The 22,583-nt window shown below is 49.5% G+C and overlaps 3 protein-coding genes across 6 annotated transcripts; 2 read left to right on the top strand and 1 right to left on the bottom strand.

Annotated features, from left to right (window-relative positions):
- The first annotated feature begins 1 nt into the window (after window position 1).
- LOC122368082 (prolyl 4-hydroxylase subunit alpha-1-like) lies at window positions 2–8,365 on the top strand. 2 transcript variants are annotated; one of them, XR_006254179.1, is made up of 13 exons: window positions 13–149; window positions 386–622; window positions 824–923; window positions 3,010–3,214; window positions 4,108–4,274; window positions 4,636–4,800; window positions 4,995–5,165; window positions 5,469–5,642; window positions 5,810–5,887; window positions 6,104–6,169; window positions 6,642–6,807; window positions 7,155–7,328; window positions 7,608–8,365. XR_006254179.1 is itself a non-coding variant. In XM_043341711.1 (12 exons), the coding sequence occupies exons 2-12, from the start codon at window positions 393–395 to the stop codon at window positions 7,214–7,216; spliced, it is 1,584 nt and encodes a 527-aa protein (XP_043197646.1). In that variant the 5' UTR covers window positions 2–149; window positions 386–392; the 3' UTR covers window positions 7,217–8,365. The 2 variants fall into 2 exon arrangements, 1 of the variants encoding a protein (XP_043197646.1); XM_043341711.1 differs by having other exon boundaries at window positions 2–149; window positions 7,155–8,365.
- Window positions 8,366–11,364: 2,999 nt separating this feature from the next.
- Window positions 11,365–14,675, bottom strand: LOC122368083 (flocculation protein FLO11-like). 3 transcript variants are annotated; one of them, XM_043341712.1, is made up of 2 exons: window positions 14,526–14,675; window positions 11,365–12,903 (listed from the first exon to the last, which is right to left on the bottom strand). In XM_043341712.1, exon 2 carries the CDS (start codon window positions 12,748–12,750, stop codon window positions 11,749–11,751), a length of 1,002 nt encoding a protein of 333 aa, XP_043197647.1. In that variant the 5' UTR covers window positions 12,751–12,903; window positions 14,526–14,675; the 3' UTR covers window positions 11,365–11,748. The 3 variants fall into 3 exon arrangements, with proteins under 3 accessions (XP_043197647.1, XP_043197649.1, XP_043197650.1); XM_043341714.1 differs by having other exon boundaries at window positions 14,598–14,656; XM_043341715.1 differs by having other exon boundaries at window positions 14,637–14,648.
- A 911-nt stretch (window positions 14,676–15,586) lies between these two features.
- Window positions 15,587–21,541, top strand: LOC122368088 (prolyl 4-hydroxylase subunit alpha-1-like; the record flags this gene model as incomplete). Its single annotated transcript, XM_043341723.1, has 5 exons — window positions 15,587–15,700; window positions 17,751–17,940; window positions 20,281–20,447; window positions 20,806–20,967; window positions 21,366–21,541. Coding segments are annotated over exons 2-5 (693 nt in total), but the record flags the coding sequence as incomplete, so codon positions are not given.
- Between the last annotated feature and the right edge of the window lie 1,042 nt (window positions 21,542–22,583).

Here is a 22,583-nt window from a genome sequence, read left to right as displayed (position 1 = left end):
AGAAGATGAGAGATCGCGGGCAGTGGCGGCAGGACGGTGAGATCGGAACAGGGTGGGTCCGTCGCCGGCGACGAGAGGTACACGGCGAGTCACAGTGAGAAGTGATTGAAGGCTGCTGCAAGCTGGTCTGACGGATTATTCGTGAAACGGTTAGTGGGTCAGTGGGGAATGGGGACAGCGTTCATGACCACGTGCAGCACAACGCGGTAATTTAGTCTCTCCCTTTGGTGTTTGCCACCGACGTGTGAAGCCTTCACTGCAACATTTTCTTCAGTAAGATCGATGAACATTATGTAAGGCTGGTCCGTTTTTTGCTTACGGAGTTCCGATATTAGGACTTAGGAGTGAGGGTCGGCTCTCCTAACAATTCTGTTCCTCCTCACAGGAGCACGATGGACGCGTGCCCGTCTTTCCTCCGCAGCCTGTCTGCGCTGCTCGTGATCTCCTTCCTGTCGTCGCTGGTGCTACAGCCGCTGATACCCTCCGTTCGCGCCGAGGCACTCTCAGAGCTCACAGCCAGTGCACTGGAACTCGACAGACTGTTCCAGGCCGAACAGAACATAGTGAAGGAACTGGAGAAGTTTGTTCAACTGTCGGAGAGCAAGCTGGAGCTAGCCAAACGGTGGGTGGTGACTGACCATTGCGGGGTAGGTAGAAAACAAAACCTGATTGAAGTAGGTCAATTGTGGTAGCCCGTACAAACGACAGTTACCGAGCTTCACTAGCGCTAACTTGTACGAAGGAAAGCGGAGTTGAAGTTGTCTTGCTTCCTCAATAATAAAAATGCTTCCATACTAATTTACCCTTTCGCCCTCCATTGCAGTTATTTGGAAACGTACCGTGAGCACAACCCGATGCTTCAGCCCAGCAACCCAGTGAGGGACTACAAGCTCATGCAGCGCGTCGAATCACTGTGGACAGAGGTAAGCACTGAGCCTGCGCGCCCGTCATAATAACATAACGTTGTCTCGTCGTCTCTCGGGAATTTCTCTCGGGAGAGAGTCTTGTCGGGATTTTTCTATTCCAAGATCCGCACTATGTTCACTTCTCTTTTGTGGCAGCATTCATTACGTCGGTCCGTAGCCCATCAGGAATCATAACATCAGCTCTCACCCTACCCAGCATCCCTTAGGAGCCATAGCATCAGCCCTCACTCTCTCATCCTTCCTCGCAGGGGCGGATCCAAGGGGGGGTCACATGGGTCATGGCCCCCCCCCTTGAGGCCCGGGGGCCCAAAGACCTTCCAGGGGCACCACCGGCCTATCAGGGGTATCACAGTCCTGACAGGGGCACCACAGGACCGCCAGGGGCACCACAGGCCTAGCAGGGACACCACGGGCCTGGTGCCCCTGGGCCCTGACAGGACTGTAACGCCCCTGACAAGCCTGAAGTGTCCCCGGCAGGCACGTGGTGCCCCTGACAGGCCTGAGGCGCCCCTGCAAGGCCGGTGGTGCCCCTGGCAGGCCTGTGGTGTCCATGGCAGGCCTGTGGTGCCCTTGCTAGGCCTCTGGTGCCCCTGACAGGCTTGTAATGCCCCTGGAAGGACTGTGGTGCCCCTGGGCCCTGACAAGCCTGAGGTGCCCCTGACAGGCCAGAGGTGCCCTTGCTAGGCCTGTGGTGCCCCTGGCAGGCCTCTGGTGCCCCTGACAGGCTTGCGGTGCCCTTGGAAGGACTGTGGTGTCCCTGAGCCCTGACAAGCCTGAGGTGCCCCTGACAGGCCCGTGGTGCCCTTGTTAGGCCTGTGGTGCCCCTGGCAGGCCTCTGGTGCCCTTGCTAGGCCGCTGGTGCCCCTGGCAGGCCTCTGGTGCCCCTGCGCCCGGAGAGGACTGGTGCCCCTGAAAAGTCTGAAGTGCCCCTCGGCAGGCCCGTCGTGCCCCTGACAGGCCCAAGGTGCCCCTGCGAGGCCGGTGGTACCCCTGCCAGGCCTCTGGTGCCCCTGGCAGGTCTGTGGTGCCCCTGGCAGGTCTGTGGCGCCCCTGGCAGACCTGTGTTGACTGGTGCCCCTGCTAGGTCGCTGGTGCCCCTCACAGACCTGTGGTGCCGCTGGGCCTTGACAAGCCTGAGATGCCTGGCTATGACAGGCTCGTGGTGCCCCTGATAGACCAGTGGTGCCCTTGCTAGGCCTGTAGTGCCCCTGGCAGGCCTCTGGTGCCCCTGCTACCCCTGCGCCCTGAGAGGACTATGGTGCCCCTGAAAAGCCTGAAGTGCCTCTCGACAGGCCCGTGGTGCCCCTGGGCCCTGACAAGCCCAAGTTACCCCTGCGAGGTCAGTGGTGCTCCTGGCAGGCCTCTGGTGCCCCTGGCAGGTCTGTGGTGCCCCTGGCAGGCCTGTGTTGACTGGTGCCCCTGCTAGGCCGCTGGTGCCCCTCACAGGCCTGCGGTGCCCCTGGAAGGACTGTGGTGCCCCTGCCCCTAGGGGTGCTCATGGGCCCAACAGGCCCGTTGTGCCCCTGACAGGCCTGTCGTGTATACTTGCTAGACCTGTGGTGCCCCTGCTTCCTGGCAGGCCTGTGGTGTCCCTGGCGGGCCTGTGGCGCCCCTACAAGGCCGTAGGTGCCCCTGACAGGTTTGTGGTGTCCCTGGAAGGACTTTGGTGCCCCTGACAAACCTGAAGTGTCAAGGACAGACCCTTTAGACGCCAGGGTCAAGTTCGTCGGACTGACAACGATTTGCTTACCTGATAACGTTCCTGGTAAGTACTCATTACTCAGCGTCCACAACATATATACACATAGCACATTAATATATACTTGCTTACAATTGGTAAATGTGGTTGTGGCTTAGAGGTAAGATACTGACTAAAAATAAAAAATAAGAATAAAAAAACTGAAAATGGGGGCACCACCAAAATGAAGTGGACGAAATCCGTTGAGTTTTTAATTTTGGGTATAGGTAGGGGCACCACTTCGATTCATGACCCTCCCCTTGGAGTTTTCCTGGATCCGCCCCTGCTTCCTCGAAAGCTAAGAATCTGAAAGAATCAACCCTTACCCCACCCTCTACCCCTCAGGAGCTGTACACACCGGACCTTCTAGAAACTCTGACCTCAGTTCAGCGCCGCGTTGAAGAGTTCACCAACTCCGAGACAGGCACTCGGCCCGGCACAGAGGAGGCGCTGGAGACCCTCAGGGCAATGGTGGAGGTGCAGTCCGTCTATGATCTGGATGTGACCGATCTGGCCGAAGGCAGACTCATGGGACTCGATACTGGCACAAGTGAGTGGGGTTTTGAGTTCGGAGGGTCGAACAGGGTGGGGAGACTAACTTATACTGGCACTGGCGGCGGTGGATACTGAAATGTTATTGACAGGGATGCTACTGAGTGTTGCTATTGCCACAGAAAGAATGCATTTGATAGACCGGAGACAATTTCTCACAGCAGTAGCTGGAGAGCGCAGCGCCATAAACGACGACATCATTCAGGTCGTGGTGACTGCATCGGCTCACAAAATAACTCAAAGTGGAGAGACTGCAGTGCCGCACACCCATCCTAACACTCGAGCTGGGGAGACTGCATTGGCTCACACGACAGAAGCACTAAAGGGGAGACTGCATTGGCTCACACGACAGAAGCACTAAAGGGGAGACTGCATTGGCTCACACGACAGTAACACTCAGGAGAGACTGCAACTTCTCACATGGCAATAATATTAGGAGCGGGAGACCGCATTGGTCCACACGACAGTAACATACGTGAGAGAAGAGTATGGCAGTACCGCACACGGCAGTAGTATTCAGGGAAGAAGTTGCAGCGGCTCACACGAGTGACACGACAGTAACACTAGGATCAGGAGACTGCATTGGCACACACAACAGTAGCACTCGATGGGAGACTGCAACATTTCACACTAAGACAACACCATTAGCAGGAACAGCAGCAGTCGCGGTGTCGGGGACACCACACTCCGGGGGACCGTTAGTCGATAATGATATCGGTAAAGAATCAAAATAAGCTGCTACTCACAATAAGAACACCACAAAGCGGAAGAGAATTCAACAAGTAATCAATAAGACGAAACAATACGACATATCCCAGATAATGGCGTAGTGTTCTATTGCTCATTCTAAATTTCGACTAAGCTGCAGATGCTGATGAGTTTATTTCACAGAGATGTCGGTGGACGACCTGCTGAAGCTGGCTGGCGTCATGTGTGCCTCCAACGCCGTGGACAAGTGCCTCGTCTGGCTGGAGGGCGCTCTTCAGGTGGCCATGGCCAGAAACCTGACTGACTGGGTGAACGACATCAGACCCAGTTACACGGATATGATAAAGAGGGTAGGTAGGAAGACGTGCGCCATGCTGCGAGTGTTGTTTCGCTCAGGGCACTAAAGAGTCGTTTCGCTATAATGTTGTATGGTGTGGGTAGTACCACCCTCGCAAACCCATCCGTTTTAAACCGGGAGGAGTTAATGTCAGTTTGTCTTCGAATCCGAATTTAATAGTTTTATTTGCGATGTAATGCTATCGAATTCCATTTAAAAGTTTTCAGTTGCAAAGCATCTGATTATACAGTTATGTGTGAGCCAAATTGTGGATTTATCTATACGCACTATGCATGACTACCGTATAAATACGACTGACTGACATCAGCATGACGCCATTTTACGATTTGACCTGACTACATCTTCCCCCTCAGCACGACAAGAGACTGAGCCAGGGAGGTACTCCGGGCATGCAACTGTTCCCCTACCCTGTGGGGGATGGCTCCCCGAGGGCCATGCAGAGAGAGCTGGAGGAACACATCACATTGGCAGACAAGGCAGCGGCCATCAACAAACTCTGCCGCGGTACGGAGCTCAGGGTGAGTCAAAGCTCGTACAGCTCGTCCGGATGAGCTTGGAAATGATTATCTTTCGTAAAATTATGAGCATATTTCATGTTGCGGCGTGGTATTTTTCAAATTTTTCAAATGATATAGAACTGCTATCAAACAAGAAAATGTGAAGATGTCCATCAGTAAGCTATTCATCTCAATTAATCTTAATCTTTTTTTAGGATGCGTCTCAACTCTCCAAGCTGTACTGCAAGTATGAGAGACCTCATCCCTACCTCTTCATGCAACCCTTGAAGACAGAAGTGCAAAACATCGACCCGTATCTGTGCATTTATCACGACGTTCTCCGCAAGAGCGAAATCGACCAACTAATAGTCACCGCTAGACCACATGCAAGTACAAAAATGCAACTCGTCTTAGGTCACTATCATCACACTATGTTGATCAGACAAAAGGCAAGAAATGAAAGCTTAAGCGCATAGCTCAGCAAAGTCAGCAGTATCAAACAAATTCACACAAAGTCGGACGTGATGACCGTATGCACCAGACGACGGAACCGCAGTGTAACCAAATTCTAATACTCCACATCTCTCTCTCCCTCTCTCTCTCTCTCTCTCTCTCTCTCTCTCTCTCTCTCTCTCTCTCTCTCTCTCTCTCTCTCTCTCTCTCTCTCTCTCTCTCTCTCTCTCTCTCAGATGGAGCGTTCGATGGTGGGTATCGGCCATGACAGCTGGACGGGTCGCGTGTCCAGCAGCTCGCGGCTCGAGGACACCGATCACCCGGTGGTGATGACGCTCAACCGGCGCATCGAGATGGCCACAGGGCTGGACGTGACCAACCGAACTGGATACGAACAGGAGATGCTGCAGGTATGTACGTGCTTCGGCGCTGGAGGGACATGTTTTACAGATACAGGCGGCCTCGAGCCAGACATACACACAGAGCATTTGACAATAATGGCAGCCCCCTGAAGCGCCCATGGATTGTACGTTAGGATGCATTTAATTTGCATTTAAGTGTGATTCTCTGCTTTCAGGTGTGCGAATATGGAACGGGTGGTCAATTTTCGGCACATCACGACTACCTCAACCTGGCAGACGAGGCTATACTGCAGGTCAGCTGGGAAACTCGCGATGTAAAACTGTCACATGTGTAACCGTTCGCCCAATAATACCGAGTCCAGGAATGACACTTTATGGGTAGATTTAACAAAAAATATCATAAGTCACGAATGAAAGTGAGATAATAGATTTATTTTAAGTGGAGATTAATATAAATCCAATCGATCGAAACTGTTCCTGTTCCTCTAAACGCCGTCTTTTATCGACAGAGCTTTATCGACAATGAGGACGATGCATACATCACGGGCGAGAGAATTGCAACAATCATGTTTTACGTAAGTACTACACCCACTTTCAACAGGACACACGACCTCACATACTGTCAAGTGGCAGCATACCTACTTGTATTACCTGTGTGAATATTTACCAAGTTGTGTGCGTTTGGGGTGGGGTGGAGAGGGGGGGGGGGGTTATGAAGAATCATATACTGATTGTCTCACCTCCTGCCTCAGCGGACCGCAAACCTAGCTCACGGCATGGGCAGTCCAGTGTCCAAGCTCAGCCCATACCTGATGTTGACCTGTGCTTCGGGAATAAGCTAGGCCCGGTGCTAACAGCCTCCCTGTGTTCCAGCTAAATGCGGTGCTCCCCCCCCCCAGTATTCCAGATAAACCCGCTGTTAACAGCGCCCCTGTGTTCCAGTTAGATCCGGTGCTAACAGCGCCCCTGTGTTCCAGCTGAGCCCGGTGGTAACAGCCCCCCTGTGCTCCAGCTGAACCCGCTGCTAACAGCTCCCCTGTGTTCCAGCTGAACCCCGTGCTACGCGGAGGTCGGACCGTGTTCCCCTACCTGGGCGTCTCAGTAGAGCCAGAGCAGGGCTCGGCCGTCTACTGGGACAACGTGCTCCCTGACGGCACCGCGGACGAACGCACGCTACACTCGGGCTGTCCAGTGGCATACGGCTACAAGTGGAGTAAGTGTGTACGCATCTACCTATGCAATATGAGATCGCTAAAATCACGGTGACTATAAATAGTAGAAACATGTTACGAAAGAAAGAAAAAACAAGGTAAAATATTTTTGAGTGTATTGGACAAAAATGCCTATCAGATGCATTGCAAGTTGCAGTGGTCGTAAACATACAAACTCAAGATAAACAAAGGGGCTGTGGTGAGGCTTACTGAATGAAAGTGCAATTATTAAATAAATTTACTGTATGCAGTATACGAGTACACCAGGAATGCATGTTATTACATGTTAACGGACAAGGTGTAGGGAATTTTCGACTAGACCGACAACTAACACGCCTTATGTTTTCAGTTGCCAACAAGTTCATCAGGGAGCTGTCTCAGACTTTCCGAAGACCGTGTCGCGAGGTCTAAACACAGCGATAAGCCATTCTCATCTACACAAAACAGTGCCTTCACCCACGGGTTCGAGGAAAATCCAGCAATTCTAGCATGAAACGTTTATGAACTGTGAGATGTTAAGTGTGTTAAGTGCAGGGCTGCGGAGTCGATGGATTTTCGGCGACTCCGACTCCGGCTTTCAAAAACCAGCTCCGACTCCGACTCCGACTCCGGGCAGAATTGTCGACTCCGACCGACTCCAACTCCCGACTCCGACTCCGCAGACCTAGCAGGGCTACGGAGTCGACAGATTTTCGGTGACTCCGACTCCGGCTCGGGTTTCTAAAATCGACTCCGACTCCGACTCCGGTCACAACTGTCGACTCCGACCGACTCCGACTCCGACTCCGACTCCGCAGCCCTGGTTAATTGTGTTCATGCGCTCTCTGCAGTCTGACGTTGCCGTCGCACATTGGGAAACAAACACTGGCATCTGCCCGTGCTATTGTGATAGCTGTGAAAAGGGCCGTGATGTGATCAGGAAATGAATGTGAATACTCTGTGCGATACTCAATACTCATTGGAACGCTTGAGGTAGTGAGTTAAGTTGTTTATTTTTACTCTACAACTTAACATGAACACACTCTGGTGTGTTCATAGTCAATTATTGCTGAGGTTTCCACACCCAGCGTACCTTCTTGCTAGTTGCTACTTGCTACAGACCCAGCGTACCTTCTCGCTACAGAACAGCTGTTCCGCTGTGTGGATGGAGGTATATTTCAGTATTTTATAGGGGGTCATTTTCCTGGGCTTTGCAGGATGCTGGGTCACTGATCCCAGAAAAAGTTACCTATTATTATGAGGCACGTGGTGTGATGTAATACTTCCATCCTTTTGCAATGCGTACCTTTTTTATCAGAAGTTGATGACTGGACTTTGATAAAGCTGGACCTTGAGCGAAGAGTGGAAATTACGTTTTTAAGATGGATTGATGTTTTATACGAATAGGCAAGGGATGTGTAGGTGTTCAGACCACTAGTACAATGCAAAAGTTGTTCTGTTATTGCTGTTGTGGTTTGAAACGAAGGGAATGTGTGTAACTGTAATTAGTGGTGTACGGGGATTGTTTCTATAAGCATCTTCCTTGTTTGTTAAACCCAATAAATAGGTATCGTCTTTTTACGTTGCGTTTCAAGGGAGCTATTGGGTACGATTGCGTACTTCGATTCGGACAATTCACACATTACGCTTCTATAGACAATACGCACATTGCCGTCATCTTTTTATTGAAAATGTGTAGAAAAGATCAGCTACTGAGCATGTTTACGTCGACGGGTTAATTGTATAAGTGCTTGTTTCCTTCTCGTTGGCATGATCTCACCACTCACTGTACATGATAGTTAGATACGAGTGACACAACTACCCTGTAAGTGCACACAGTATCCAGTGTTCTTGTACGCGCAATACACGTGCATTCACCCTCGCATAATGCAAAGCATTAAGCAAAACGCATCCCGAAGCGGAACTACAACCCTGAAAATTATTCACTCGATCATAGCATTTCCTGTGAAGGCATATGAGCTCAGCACCGCAGCAGCCTAACATAATGCAAATATTGTCGAAAAGATGGAATGTTCATAGTAAAACACGTTGAATGATTGTCCTATTCAAAAATATGAATAACAATTAACAGCCAAGAATAAGAAATGTTCTCATATCTAGCGCACAACCTGCATCCAATGAACAATAATGCACGATTCGATGAGCGTGAAACCTAACACTTGTGATCAGTATGTAATGCATTAGTTACGATATCATCAACCGACATGAACTTTTCTATGCTTAGTGATCGATGCACATGAACTTTAGATGATTGTCCAAATAGTTAACAAGCAACATTTCGTTAGCCGTGAATGTAGCATGCTAAATCACATAGATAACAGCATGTTATCTATATCCATTGTTATGGAGGTCATCAGGTGACGATACATGAATGAAGTGAACATTCCCAAAAAGCTCTAACAGCGCAACAACTACATCATACATCCAGGGGCGTCGCCACGGATTTTTGAGTGGGGGGGTCGGGTTTCTAGTCTTCACCCGATGGGTAGGGGTGTTTTTTTTTTGCCACACTTCCCAGTTTTGTGCGTGCGTATGTGTGTGTGTGCGTGTGTAACAAATCGGCGCGCAGCGCCGCCAAATTTGGTATAACCTATTAGGTAGGTATACCTACCTACATCACTTGCGTAAAAATTATCACTGGTCACTTAAGGTCAGGTCGCCATGTCAAGTTCAGTTATACGGTATACCTCTATATAAAAACTGTCCTGAGTTTCCCCTCTCGCCATTCTTGTAGCTTTTCTCCCATAACTTCGAAATTTGGTACACTGTATAGGTACCTAATGTATGGGGTTATACGTGTCAGCAATTCATGATTCTAACTGAGGATTTACATCTATGATCTGAAGGCAGGTCAAATACGTGACCTCATCATTAGAAAATAATGAGAAATTAGAAAAAGCACGAATGCCTCCTGCTTTGAAAAAGTTCGTCAGAAACGCAAAATATCTTTGGAGCCATGACAAATCAGCTCATTCATTGCCAGGGACAGGGTGCAACTTATGGCGAGTGATGACTCGAAAGGTCATTAGTGGAAATGTCCATCGATGGCCACCAGCATTTTTTTCTACAACTTTTGACGAAGACGCGGTAGAGCGATGACAGCACCTGGAAGGTGTTCACTGTTCAGCTCAACAACACGGATCCATTCATATGCAGCAGGAGGTCCTTTTTCGATCAGGACATAACGTTGACCTGAGGTCGTTTTAACGTTAATTCTGAATGGTCAAATTTTAACTCATGTGACGCGTCTCAAAGAGATCAAGACGGTGGTGACAAGACAACATACGTACATACCATACAAATTCACGGAATCGAAAGTTATTGCAAAGCATGAGATGTTTCGGCAGAATCTGTCCAGTTAGCTGTTTGCCTTCTTATGGGCCAAACATAGACCTGAGATGAAATCTAACGCGAAGCTAGCGAAAGAGCGTTAAAAGAGCTATCGAATAGTTTTCTGCTTCACTGTAGCCCTTCTATTGGTGGTTTCCCAGTCGCTAACGTATTTAACGTATACTAAACTAACGCTGAGGCATGCTTTCGACCCCTGATCGATCTACAGGTTTGCAGAAAAAAGAGCATGCTGCCCGTGACGAGAGAAAGCCGATGGTACCCATTTACAAGTTTTCGGGTCATCTCAGGACTCAGGTCATCGCCAATAAGTAGAGAAACTCGGGACCTGCTAGAACTTAACGAATGTAAGTTGTGATGGTTTTTCGAGGTTCTGATTACGAATGTTATCTTAGTTTTGAACGAAGATGATGACTCCATGCATTTGGGGTAGATCAGGTCAGGTCAGAACGACCAGTACCTAATAGTGGATGACCACCACCGATTGCTTCCTAGCATGTTATATGAATAAGCAACACAACTACTTCTTAAATGTTCAGATGGGCGCTAAGTTCAAAATCAGCTCCAAAAACTACCCTATCAATTAAAAGCATGTTATGAAAAAGTGAACTAAGGTCATCTTTATTTGAATCAGGGATATCGATTTATTTTAAGTAGGTGATTAACTCGAGCGCACCGGAAGTTTTGTTGCAATCGGCTCCTTTTTGCGCGACTTCTTTGCGAAAGCCCGAGACGGTTCCATCTGACTCCCTTTCCCCTACATGTGCACTGTACAGCTAGTTGTGACGGTAGCCATGGGGCTGAGGTTAGTTTGTAGTTTTGTAGTTAGGTACTGATCCGACGAATCGACTGCGACCATTTTTTTTTTTTAAACGATCAGACGAACGCTCGGGGCAGTTTTGGCGCGTCCAATCCTTTGAGGGATAAAAAGGTATACTAGGATGGGGGCTACTTAAAAACATTGTTGTGCTGGTGTTCCCCGCCCACAGCTAATTGACCTTTAGGTAATTGGCTAATTGGCTTTAGGGAGCTCTTGAAGCGATTTTGAATCTGATGTATTTGTTGGTGTTGCTGACGCCTGCTTCACTGACATAAAAGCTAAAAAAGCATACTCAGCATCGCAAAAAGTGGGGGGGTCGACACCCCCAGTTTTCAAGAGTGGGGGGGTCACGACCCCCCCGACCCCCCCGTCGGCGACGCCCCTGCATACATCGTTAAAATACACATTAGGGCACATTATCCCATAACATCGCTACTCATAAAATGTTGTTATTCAGCTAATTCTCTGGTCCCGTAAAAGGATCACGCTCCTAAATCTAGAGTGCAATGAAACTATACTGCGCCAGAGCACCTATGTCTAGGGATGCATAATTTCAAAAAGCTGTTTAAAAAAAGCACAGCTAGAAAACAGTTTGCTACATTTGAATGTATCTCCCCACGGATAAAATAACTAAAATTAGTAAACTGATAGACACTAGCAGATCTCGGTGAGGATCTGCAGCGCAAAATATCTCCAATCGCTTTGCTCCGCCATCTACGAGCCCTCACATCTCGCGACATTGTTCTATCCACTCATGACCCGACCACCCCAGTGGCTACCGCGCGTGAGAAGAGGACGCCCTGTGAGCCCGCGCCCGCTCCGCTGCCCACACAGGCTGGCAGTAACACCTCTGGTACTCGGTAGTCCACAGACTAGCCGGTCTTGGCGGAGGGCGACCGTGATCCAACACAGCATCCCGCACCGCGTCTCGCTGTCTCTGCGCCGTTCTTCGCCGCTCGGCGGCCGAACGCGCTGTGTCGTGTACCTGAGTCGGCGGCGCGGTCACGTTATACGTGCGCTGTTCGCCGAGGTTACAGCCGCGTTCACCGTGACCGTACCCGAGCAGTGGTGAGGCCGGAGAACAGGAGCGGGCCCGCTGGCGGCGGGGGCCGGTCGTAGTGGCCGAGCTGGGCACGCGGGGCGCTGACGCAGGGGCTGAGCTGGGCACGCGGGGCGCTGACGCAGGGGCTGAGCTTGGTGCTGACGCAAGGGCTGAGCTGGGCGCGCGGGGCGCTGACGCAGGGGCTGAACTGGGCGCGCGGGGCGCTGGCGCAGGGGCTGAGCTGGGCACGCGGGGCGCTGGCGCAGTCAGTGGACGGGACCGGTCCGCGGTGGTACTGGTCGGAGCCGGGGGTTCAGGCAGTCGCACAGGCTCAGTCTCAGCCGGGGGCGGTGCAGATCGTGACTGGATGGCAGGCTCCTCCGCTGGGGGTGCTCCGTCTAGCCGGTCGGTCACCGGGGGCACCTCAAACCGCACCGAGCGCCCTCCATTGGCGGCAGGTGGGGCAGGGGGCGCTGGCGGCGGTACGCGCTCCGGGGAGGTCAGAGCCAGATGCCGCATCCTCAGACGCGTCGGAGACAGCTGCAGCTCCCCCGAGAGCGACTCCGTGCTGCTACTGCTGCTGCTGCCGCCGCTGACGCCCAGCTGGAAATGGGATGACATCATGGTCTCCCGCAGGTGCTGCCGCTCGGTGAAGTTGTCCCTCCATGTGGTGAGGAGCTCGTTGGAGGCGATGCCGCGGTGTGTGCGTTGGTACTCCGAGTGCCAGCGTCCCATGGCGGCTGAGTGGGATGAGACTGTGTGCCAACAGCGAGACAGTAGATCTAGCTACACCGAGATAGCACCCACCTGAGGTGATGAGCTCTCCTGAGGTGCATTGCTGCTATGTTCTGCCTTCTGAGAACAATCTTGCATCACGCAAGGTACAATCTGAAAATAAAACATGCATAATTGATTTTCATAAAATATAAGTATATAGATACCAATATTCAGCTAACCAGCAATCAGCAATAAAACTTAAGTAAAGCTAAAAGAAAAAGAACGGCCGGGCAGTTATAATCACAGCCAGACATGGGCACGGATCCCAGACGACCAAACACGAAAATCAAGATGACCACTAGATTAGTGGTCTTTAAGCATGGAATTATGGTGGAAAACATGGCTAATAGATGCCTCTCAACGAACCAACTATTTTGCAATCCCTCAGAGTTCACAGTTTTGAGAAAATCCCTCAAGATCCATCTCGGATCCATGGTCACGAATCATGGATCTGAGATGGATCTTGAGGGATTTTCTCAGAACTGTTAACCCTGAAGGAATGCAAAATAGTTGGTTCATTGAGAGGCTTGTATGAGCCATGTTTTCCGCCATAATTTCATGCTTGAAGACCGTCAATCTAATGGCCATCTCGATTTCCGTGATTGATTGTCTGGGATCCGTGCACATGTCTGATCACAGCACCCTGCACCAGTACCACAGCATCTCCCCATAAACTTTCACACTGCATTGACTAATGAGTAACTACACAAGGATAATTTCAGTCAGACACATCAGGGAAGTACTCAACATATTTAATGCCAGAGAAGTTGAATATGTGATGTCAGGGGAACACAGTAAATTGAGTATGAATACAGTGTCACTGTCAGCACCTCCTTAACCCTTAGCCACACTAGCATGAAATCCCATGGATTTGTGCTTTATTTCATTTTTTAATAAGATTTTGATTTGTGTCATACATTTAATCTCATCCTGAATGCATTTAGCAAACATTACACTGTCACTCTCAAGTCTCACATCTTGTTGACCGATATCCCTCCAAAAAGATAAGCTGGATTTTGGAACAAAAATAAAGTTCAGGATTCCAAACACTTTTGTTTTGTTTCTGATGGAGCTGGTGTTATTGATGAAGAAAAAGATGCATATTGGGGAATGACTGGACATAGCCATAATTGTTACATTGTACATACCTATTCAAAATGCTTATAACAATAATGCAACAGTACGCCATAGAAAATAAAGTTCAAATGAGCCTCTTAGCAAACATTCTATAGAAACATAGGATATGATTGAAAAATACAGCAAATAAAATCCTGCAAAAAAAAGCAGAATCCACCACAGCAAGCTAAGCTTTTCATGCTTGCTGCGCAGTGTGCTTTGATGCTTTTCTTTGTTTTGGCTTTCCTGTTGGAGATATATAGATGATTTATAATTTGGTGCATATTGCCCAAACAGCTCAGACCACTTAGAGGCAAAAATATAGCCTTAGACAGAACTCAATGCTCGCAGAATGAGGAAAATCAGAAAATGTGAAAATGGTCAAACATAAAAACGAGAGCCATCATCAATCAATGCAACCTTATACTTTGATGGAAACAGGAACATCGATGAACAAATACGTTTGAAATAATGAGGTAAAACGGGTAAAACGGTGCCAAACTGAATCAAAATTGAACTGAGAAATTGAAATGAAAATTGGAATTGGAATAGCCAAACCAAACCAAAACCCTGCGAAACCCTGCGCAGCAGCTTCAGCTTTAGAGAAACTTGCATACCTGAAATCAAAGGAAGAATACGAAAATAGGACTAATATGTCTTATCAAATAAAAAGAACCATGAACAAGTACCTAAGTCACATAAAGACCGCCTATTTTTAAGATTTTTACATTGAACTTTTCAGTTTACAAACATTTGAACTTCAAACTGCAGATTGAAACTACTGCGCCAGAAATGTCGCATAATTCTGGTAAAAATCAGCTACTAAATTGTAGAGCTTGCTGGTTTCATAAAAATACAAGCTCATCAAAAGGCAAAATGAACTTTACAAAGAACTAAAATAAATTTAATTATAAAAATTTAAAGTCACCATTCTCTTGCTCTTCCTTCTTCTCTGTTCTGTGACTTGTGGCAGATAAGAAAGCAGATATCCGGGTGTAAGAATTTAGAAGGCATTCATCAACACTCATGAATCGAGCGTCGAGCACCATAAAGATTCCTTGTCGCGTCCACTTCTTATTCAGCCTCACTGCCACAGTTTCTCAGCAACTCAGCTTCTGCCCTCTCGCCTCCATACCTCCCTTCTCAGCTCACCACATGTCCAACTGCTCAGGCATTCTCTGAGCTTCTTCCATGCTCATAATCCTTCAGTCAAATTCTAGTTCTCGCTATTCTCGTCCGTTTAATAGACCACGGCGACGGCACTAGGTATAATAAATGGGGAACGGGGACGGGACGACAGGAACAGGTCCGAAGGGAAGGCTACGGTGCGCTATGACCGTAGCCTTCCCTTTGAGCTTGTTCCCGCTGTCCCCGTTCCCCATTCCCCGCCGGGTCCGTTCCCCATCGAGTCCGTTCCCCGCCATGCCCATTCCCCGTTCCCCAGCAAGCCCGTTCCTCGTTCGCCAACGAGCCCATTTCCCGGCTTGTTACTTCTCCGTTTCCAGCTTGACCCTTTTCCCGCTCCCCACCGTGTCCGTTCCCCTTCCAGGCTCGTTCCCCTTCCGACCCGTTCCCCGTTCCCCGGCCAGCCTGTTCTCCAGCTCCGCACCTATTCCTACATAGACGGTATAGACCTCTGAGCGCCAGCCGCCAGGTCCGTTCCAACTCAGTCGACCGCCACGCGCTGAGGTAGGAGGCACGGTGTGGTGGAGCTGAGGCCAAGCACTGGCAACAGGCGCTACAGGGACAGGATCCACACCGGGCGTCGCTGACCTTACGACTAGGGAGACAGGTAAGAGTGTGTAATCAAAAGGCAGTCATGTGGCGTTTAACCGAATGAGAAGCCTTTTCCACGACGAGTTGTCTGGCGAACGCACCAAACTTGACCGAATCAGTCAAGTGTCAAATTGATAGCTGATGATGATTATGCCTATTGTAGTATTACTCTGTAGTCTAAGACATGTGATACCTAACAATGTTTAATTAATAAACCTCTTTTGGACCGAAAACAATGACATTGTATAATGTCATATAGCGTAGGAATGACATAGGAATAGCGTAGGAAAAGGGAAAAGTGCATGGGTGGAATTGATGGAACACCAGGATTTCCAAAGCAACATTAGTCATTCCACAGTCACAGTCACAAAGCAACTAGTCATTTGAAAAGTCTCCATTTGTTATATCGATTATCGATCCGCCCATCACGGGAAAACTGCAGTTTTATCCAATGGGATAAAACGACCCCGTCGCCGTTCACGAGGTCTGATACATGGACCTTTGTATACCACGGTGTACAACAGGGGTCTATGGTTGATGTCATGTGGTTGTTGTTTAGATTGCTGTCAGCCACCTCTGCAGGGACGCTACCGAACTATCCGAGCTTGGGACTGTCGCATTGATGACCCTATAGAGAAATCTGTCAGAACAGCCTCGTATCAAGGGAGAATCGCGCCGGCTCGGCAGTGGTCACTCAGGTGCCAGAAGTCCAGATCGCTCAGGTGTGCAGGTCACTCGAGTGCCAGTCGTTTGTTTGGGGTAGCTGGGGATGTTCAGGTATGGTTCACCCGGCTGAGGTCGCTCGTTTAGGGTAGCTTGGGTCGCTCATTTGCATCTCCCGGGTGACTCGGTCGCTTGGGTGCATCTCCCGGAACCCAGTCGCTCAGGTGCTGGTCGTTCGTTGGGGAGAAGGGAGGAGGCTATAGGGGTCGCTCGGCTGCATCCCCCGGCTATCGGTCGCCCGGGTGCCGGCCGGTAATTTACGACAGCTGAGATGAACTCGGGTGCGATCGCTCGGGTGCGATCGCTCGGGGCCGGTGCCCGTTAGCCGGTCTCGGCGGCGTCCCTGCCATGTTGCACTGCAGCACGCCCGGCGCGGTTGAACGCCCGGCGGGTGCGGATCGTCGAGCGGTGCTCGGTCACGGTTCACGGCTCCTGCCTCCGCGACTGATGGCTCAGCGGCACTCGCACGTGCCTCGTGCCGCTCGCTATATGTCTGTCGTCATCGGCACCGTCTAACGGTTATGAATGCATGGTTTGATAGGTAGGATAGGTACTGCGTAGGTTTGCGATAGCCGGTCAAAGGGTGACACGATAAGATTGCTGTTTTATTTTCTAAATTCGAAGAAACGGTTAAATGCGCTACATTCCGTGAATGCGTCTTCAATGACAGTTCGGTTAACCAATATAACGTCTAAACCGCTAACTTAGTCAGCACTCATCCTGCTATTTATGAATTATGGGTCAATAGGACAAGACCGAGTAGTCGATGCGACAGCTATACGTACCCTTTGGTCACCCATACGTCACGATTTCCATCACGCGTCATCGAGCAAAAAGCAATCCATCAGGCTGCCATGAATGGCTATCGAGCCATGAATGACAATCCAGGCCAAGAGGTAAAAGAGACTTTGGGGCTAGCGGTGTAAGCGTCTATGGTGCGGTAGAACCGTGAATGAATCACGAAACCTTTGTTTACTTTTCGGTGTCGTGCATGATATTTCTAGTAATTGTATTGTGATATATTGCCGTCTGGCGTATTTTCCGTAAATTAAACCTGATGCGAAGAGAAATTTCTGACAACTGAATGCTTTAAAACAACATGAACCTACCTTCAGAATACGCCAATAGTGAGCCTTTGTGTCCCAATTCATGTACACGCATTCGCTTTCTTGATTCTCGAAACTTTCACCAGATGTCAGATGAATACCTTTTGATTCATCGCATGAAAGCTTACTTACTCAGAAATTTATCTCTAAGGCTCTATAGTCTATAGCCTTAATGTCTGAAAACAATATTAATGGAGCTGCACTCTCCATGTGCCTAACTAGCCGATATTTTTTCAGGAATGTCGCCAGTCGGAGAGTTCTCGTCGTCTCTGGTGACTCTGATGCTGGTGATAGCCGCACCAGCTCGACTAGAACTCATCACTGGTTCCACGGAACTGCAGACAGCGTTCGCACTGGAGCGGAACGTTGTGCCGCTTCTCAGCAACTTCATCGACAGGACGGAGCGGAAACTCGCCAAACTCAGGAGGTAGGTGGCCACTGAGGTCTTGTGAGAGCCTAAGCACACATTTAATTCATTCAAGATGACAATGACATAACACTTATGTGTCTCCATGCTCAGTGTTCTCAATCCGAGCTCGTTGGATAGCCGTGATTTTCTTGTTTATTTCGTAACTACCTCAATACCTCATCTAACCCTCTCTTTCTCCTCGGCATCACTCCTTCCATGACCGACAATCTCTCCCTTCTCATCTTTTTCCCATTCTTTCATCTAAACCTCTCCGTCCACGGGCCTGAACCATCTCATCTCAAATCTGATCCCAGGCATCATCTCTCCTGTCTCCTGCTCTGGGAGAGCACCGTTTGGTCGGTGCACCTGGCGTGCCTCTCATCCCAACCGTCCAACACATGGCGCCGGGTAGCGGTTATCTTAGGTCGCGTCAGTTAGCGGTGCACCTCAGTCGCGCGCAGGCCGCCCAGACGCGCGCGCCGCGATATGGCGCGAACTCTGCGGAGTTTGACCGCTTGCATCATGGATTTTGTGCTTTGAACACTGCGTCGAACGTTGCGTTTGGGGTTTTAGAGATCCGCATAACGATGGGAAATGCAGCGAAGCGGAGATGTGACGAATCCGTAGAGTCCGTTATGCCGGTCTTCGTCCATCTTCTTGGTGGGCGCTGAGTATAATTACCGTATTTTTAGCACCTACATATGCCGTTTACAGGTACGAACAAGTCAAATGTTCGTCCCTGTGCGCGAATGTTTTGCTCAATCGGAGCCTAACTGGAAATATTACAATATGGAACTCGCATGCCACTTGCTACGTGAGTCGTGGATAATGCACCAGAAATGGTGGGAATGTTGCAGAGATAATGGCAGCTAGCCAATTCGTTTCACCCGGCTGTCGATAATGGTAAGCGGCTCTCATAGGCCTCACGAACAGTCGGTATTCATTCCTTTCAAACTACCTTTCGAGTTTCGAAAGCTGAATGATTGTCACAGGGTATAAGCGCGCGGGTGTTGAGGACTGTGGGAAAACATGTAGCAGGCTAATCGAGTGACCGTTACTAGGGTGGATCACACCTATTGCATGAAGGGCATGACTACTTATCGGTGAAAGCTGTGCGCTGAAATGTGAAGTTCATGATCAAAGGCTCTGTAGAAAGCGTAGAAAGCTTATTCGGGCTAGTGTTTGGTGCGTAGTGTCCTTGGTGCTATCCTGCGATGGTGGTTCGCAATCTTCAGTTTGTGTTGAGGTGCGATGGTTATGGTTGCAGTCTCCATCTCGTTGTTATGGTGCGATGACACATTGCAGTCTCCAGGCTGGTGTTATGTTGTTATGAGGCGTTGCAGTCTCCAGACTGGTGCTATGCTGCTATGGGACGCTGCAGTCCTTAGACTGGTGTCATGTTGCCACGGCAAGTTACAGTCTCCAACCTGGTGTTATGCTGCTATAGCACGTTGCAGTTTCTAGTCTGGTGTTATCTTGCCACGGCAAACTGCAGTCTCTAGGTAGGTGTTATATTGCTACGGGACTCCGCAGTCTCCATCCCGTTGTTATACTGCTATGACATTGCAGTCTCCAAGCTGGTGTTATGTTGCTATGAGTCGTTGCAGTCTCCAGGCTGGTATTATGTTGCTATGAGACGTTGCAGTCTCCAGGCTGGTGTTATGTTGCGATAGCACGTCGCAGTCCTTTATCTTCGGCGCTATCGTGCGATGGGTCGATGGTTCGTTGTACACCAGAACACCTCTCTGTGGTGTTACGGTGTGATGGCACGTCGCAGCCTCCTGTGCTGCGATCGTTTCTCAAAGTCTCCAGGCTTTGGTATTATGCTGTGATGGTATGTCAGTCTCCAGGCTAGTGATACTGTGCGGAAGGCAGCTGCAGTCTCCAGTCGTTGTGATGCGATGATTTGTCACAGTTTTCATGATCTGGTGTGCGATGGTGCGTCACAGTGTCTACGCTTTGCTGCTACGATGCGATGATGTATCAGGATCTCCAGGCCGCGATGTAATGGTCTGTCCAACCCGCCCGACGCTCACCCAGGAGCGACGACCAATCCGTCTCGCTCCCCGACCACCGCTATACTCCATCACTCTAATTCACTGCCTCACATGGCGAGACGGAGCGACACGCTCCGTAAAGCCGGCTGAATGGCTCAGGGCCTGGATCTAATGCGTTCAACGGTGCTGCACTGAACAAATTGGTGCGATGAACTTCCGAGGCGCACAGATTGGGGATGGCTGACACATGCTCTTTCTTTTCCATGCGCTTTTATTTCCTGTCTTACTCAACCTTACCATGTTCCTGTGTACCCAAGCTTACTTACTCAGACCTCATATTATTTTGCTCTCTCATTTTCAGCTATCTGGACCAGTACAGCGAAGTTGAGAGTGACCTGTACCAGCACGAGGGGGACAATTTTCTGGAGATGGTGGCCGGTAACCCTGTGCACGCGTTCCACCTCACCAAGAGGTTCGTCTCCGACTGGAGACAGATTCAGAACATTATGCGCAAGGATCAGTGGTCAGGTAAGAAGACGGAAAAGTCCGCGGCGCAAACGGCTTTTGTCGCCATAATTTACATATACGGCCCTGCTCAATTGGGCGTTTAGTATAGTGTTGAACTGATTTTTTATGCGTTTAGAGTACTAAGGGATATCTGACATTTTACTGTTGTCAATAACTTTTCTACGCTTTTTGCATATCGTAATTTGTATTTTTTTTTCAAACGACACAATCAAGATTTTGCTTAACTTATCGTGGGCAGATAGTGTGGAAGTCTGATTGATCTTCATTAGCAGTGCTGTAGCAAATCTCTTGTTACAAACCAATGTCACATACTATTTTTCATAAGCCCACTGACTAACTTTCCACTTGTCATCGCCAGACGTGGCGCAGCAGATTGACGCGCTGAAGCTCGGCGCGCGGCTGCCCAAGGTGACTGACCTGGAGGGTATGGCCAAGGCGTTGGTGCGACTGCACGACACCTATGACCTGGACCTGGACCGACTGGCAGAGGGGGAGATGCTCGGCGTTCAGACGGCCGCCAGTGAGTGACATGGTGCGGTGACGGGTGGTCCAAGGAGGGAACAATGCGAAATCTAAGCTGCCGTACCAACACTGTCGTCGGTAATCTTCGATTATATCTTTCAGGCCATCGCAAACAGTGTGGCTGCTCTGAACGGGTGACTAGTTGTATTCTGCTTCATGTGAAAGAGAAATGCGATAGGCTGTAGCAAGGCTATGGGCTATGGCTGTAACTAGCTAGCTGCAGAATACCGGCAGGTCAGCCTTTCACAGCAATGGGCATTGCGTCAGGCATATACCTAATCGTCAATACGGCAGGTCATGCTACGGAATATCACTGCAAAGGCAGCCTCTATCTCGACTAAGCAGCTGTTCCTTCCGTTCCAAGTAGTAACCCTTTCTCTCCATCTTTATTTACAGCCCTGACTGCGCACGACTGTCTGTACATGGGGAAGAGCTCGTTCCAGCAGGGCATGTACTGGAGAGCGGTACAGTGGTACGACACGGCACTCCGGCTGGCGGAGAGGGAGAGCAGCAGCAACAACGCCACCACCACCGCTGTCATCACCGGGCTGGCGCAGAAGGCCAGAAACGCGGTACGCATCCAAAGTTTTTTTTTTCATTCAGAGGTGATTTATTGCCTAATTCACTCTTTGTGAGGAACAACAGTTTTTTTCATTTTTTTTTCATTCGTATACTTATATAGTCTGAAATTCTGGAACAAGTCACATGCCTTCATGCAAGCTTTATAGAAGCTATCGTGCTTTTCTCTACACTCCCCTTCCCCAATAGAACCTCACACTTACCCCATGGATAACTATATATGGATTGGAAACTCCCCGCGTGCGCCATTACCAGCCGCGACATTGGTGCGCGCCTGCCATCTAGCGGCGAGAATATCGACATACAGGAATGTGCTCGGCCGGCGGCTGGCTCGCCCGCAGGAATACGCTGATCGGCGGTGACCCGGTAACTATTTCGATGGAAATATGTAACATATACTCACCGCACGTCCAATACCACTTACCAACCGGGCTTTAGTAGCTTGTCTCCCCGCGGTGACAGTGCAACGGGGTTGGGCAGGCGTCCCCAGGCGCCGCTTTTCACACACTCGGACGGTCACCAGTAGGCCGTCGCAGCTCGCCGTCACAAGTTGTGACGGCGAGCTGTTGTGACTCACAACCCGTGAGTCCCATAGTTCACAATCCCATAGTTCTGCTCCCATAGTTCTGTTAGTTCAAACATCGTTCCACTCATTGCATGTCATTCTGTATTTACGTGTAATCCACAAACACATGTGACGCATGGCATCATGATATTCATTTCGAAATCACAGGTGATTCAAAACACTCAAATAGACATCGATTGTGATCGCGTGGACACGGTATAGTAATCCAATCCTCACTCATCTGAATTCCAAACACTCGTATCGACATCGATTGGCCGGATCGCGCGCATGCCGCCTAATCTAAGACAAGAAGAACATTAGGTTAGGCAGAGATCAACGATAAAGAACGCTAATTTCTCATCTACCTATCTGATACTCACTCCTCAAAGAGCCCAGTTGGCCGATGTTGACATGAAGATAGTCTGTTGAGTTCTTCATGATATCTTCTCTTCTCATGTTTACCACCCATT

The sequence above is a fragment of the Amphibalanus amphitrite genome, unplaced genomic scaffold (assembly GCF_019059575.1).
Source record: "Amphibalanus amphitrite isolate SeventyFive unplaced genomic scaffold, NRLGWU_Aamphi_draft 000922F_arrow, whole genome shotgun sequence".
Taxonomy (NCBI): Eukaryota; Metazoa; Arthropoda; class Thecostraca; order Balanomorpha; family Balanidae; genus Amphibalanus; species Amphibalanus amphitrite.
The sequence above is the reverse complement of the archived record's forward strand: the minus strand, read 5'-3'. Positions and strand labels throughout refer to the sequence as shown.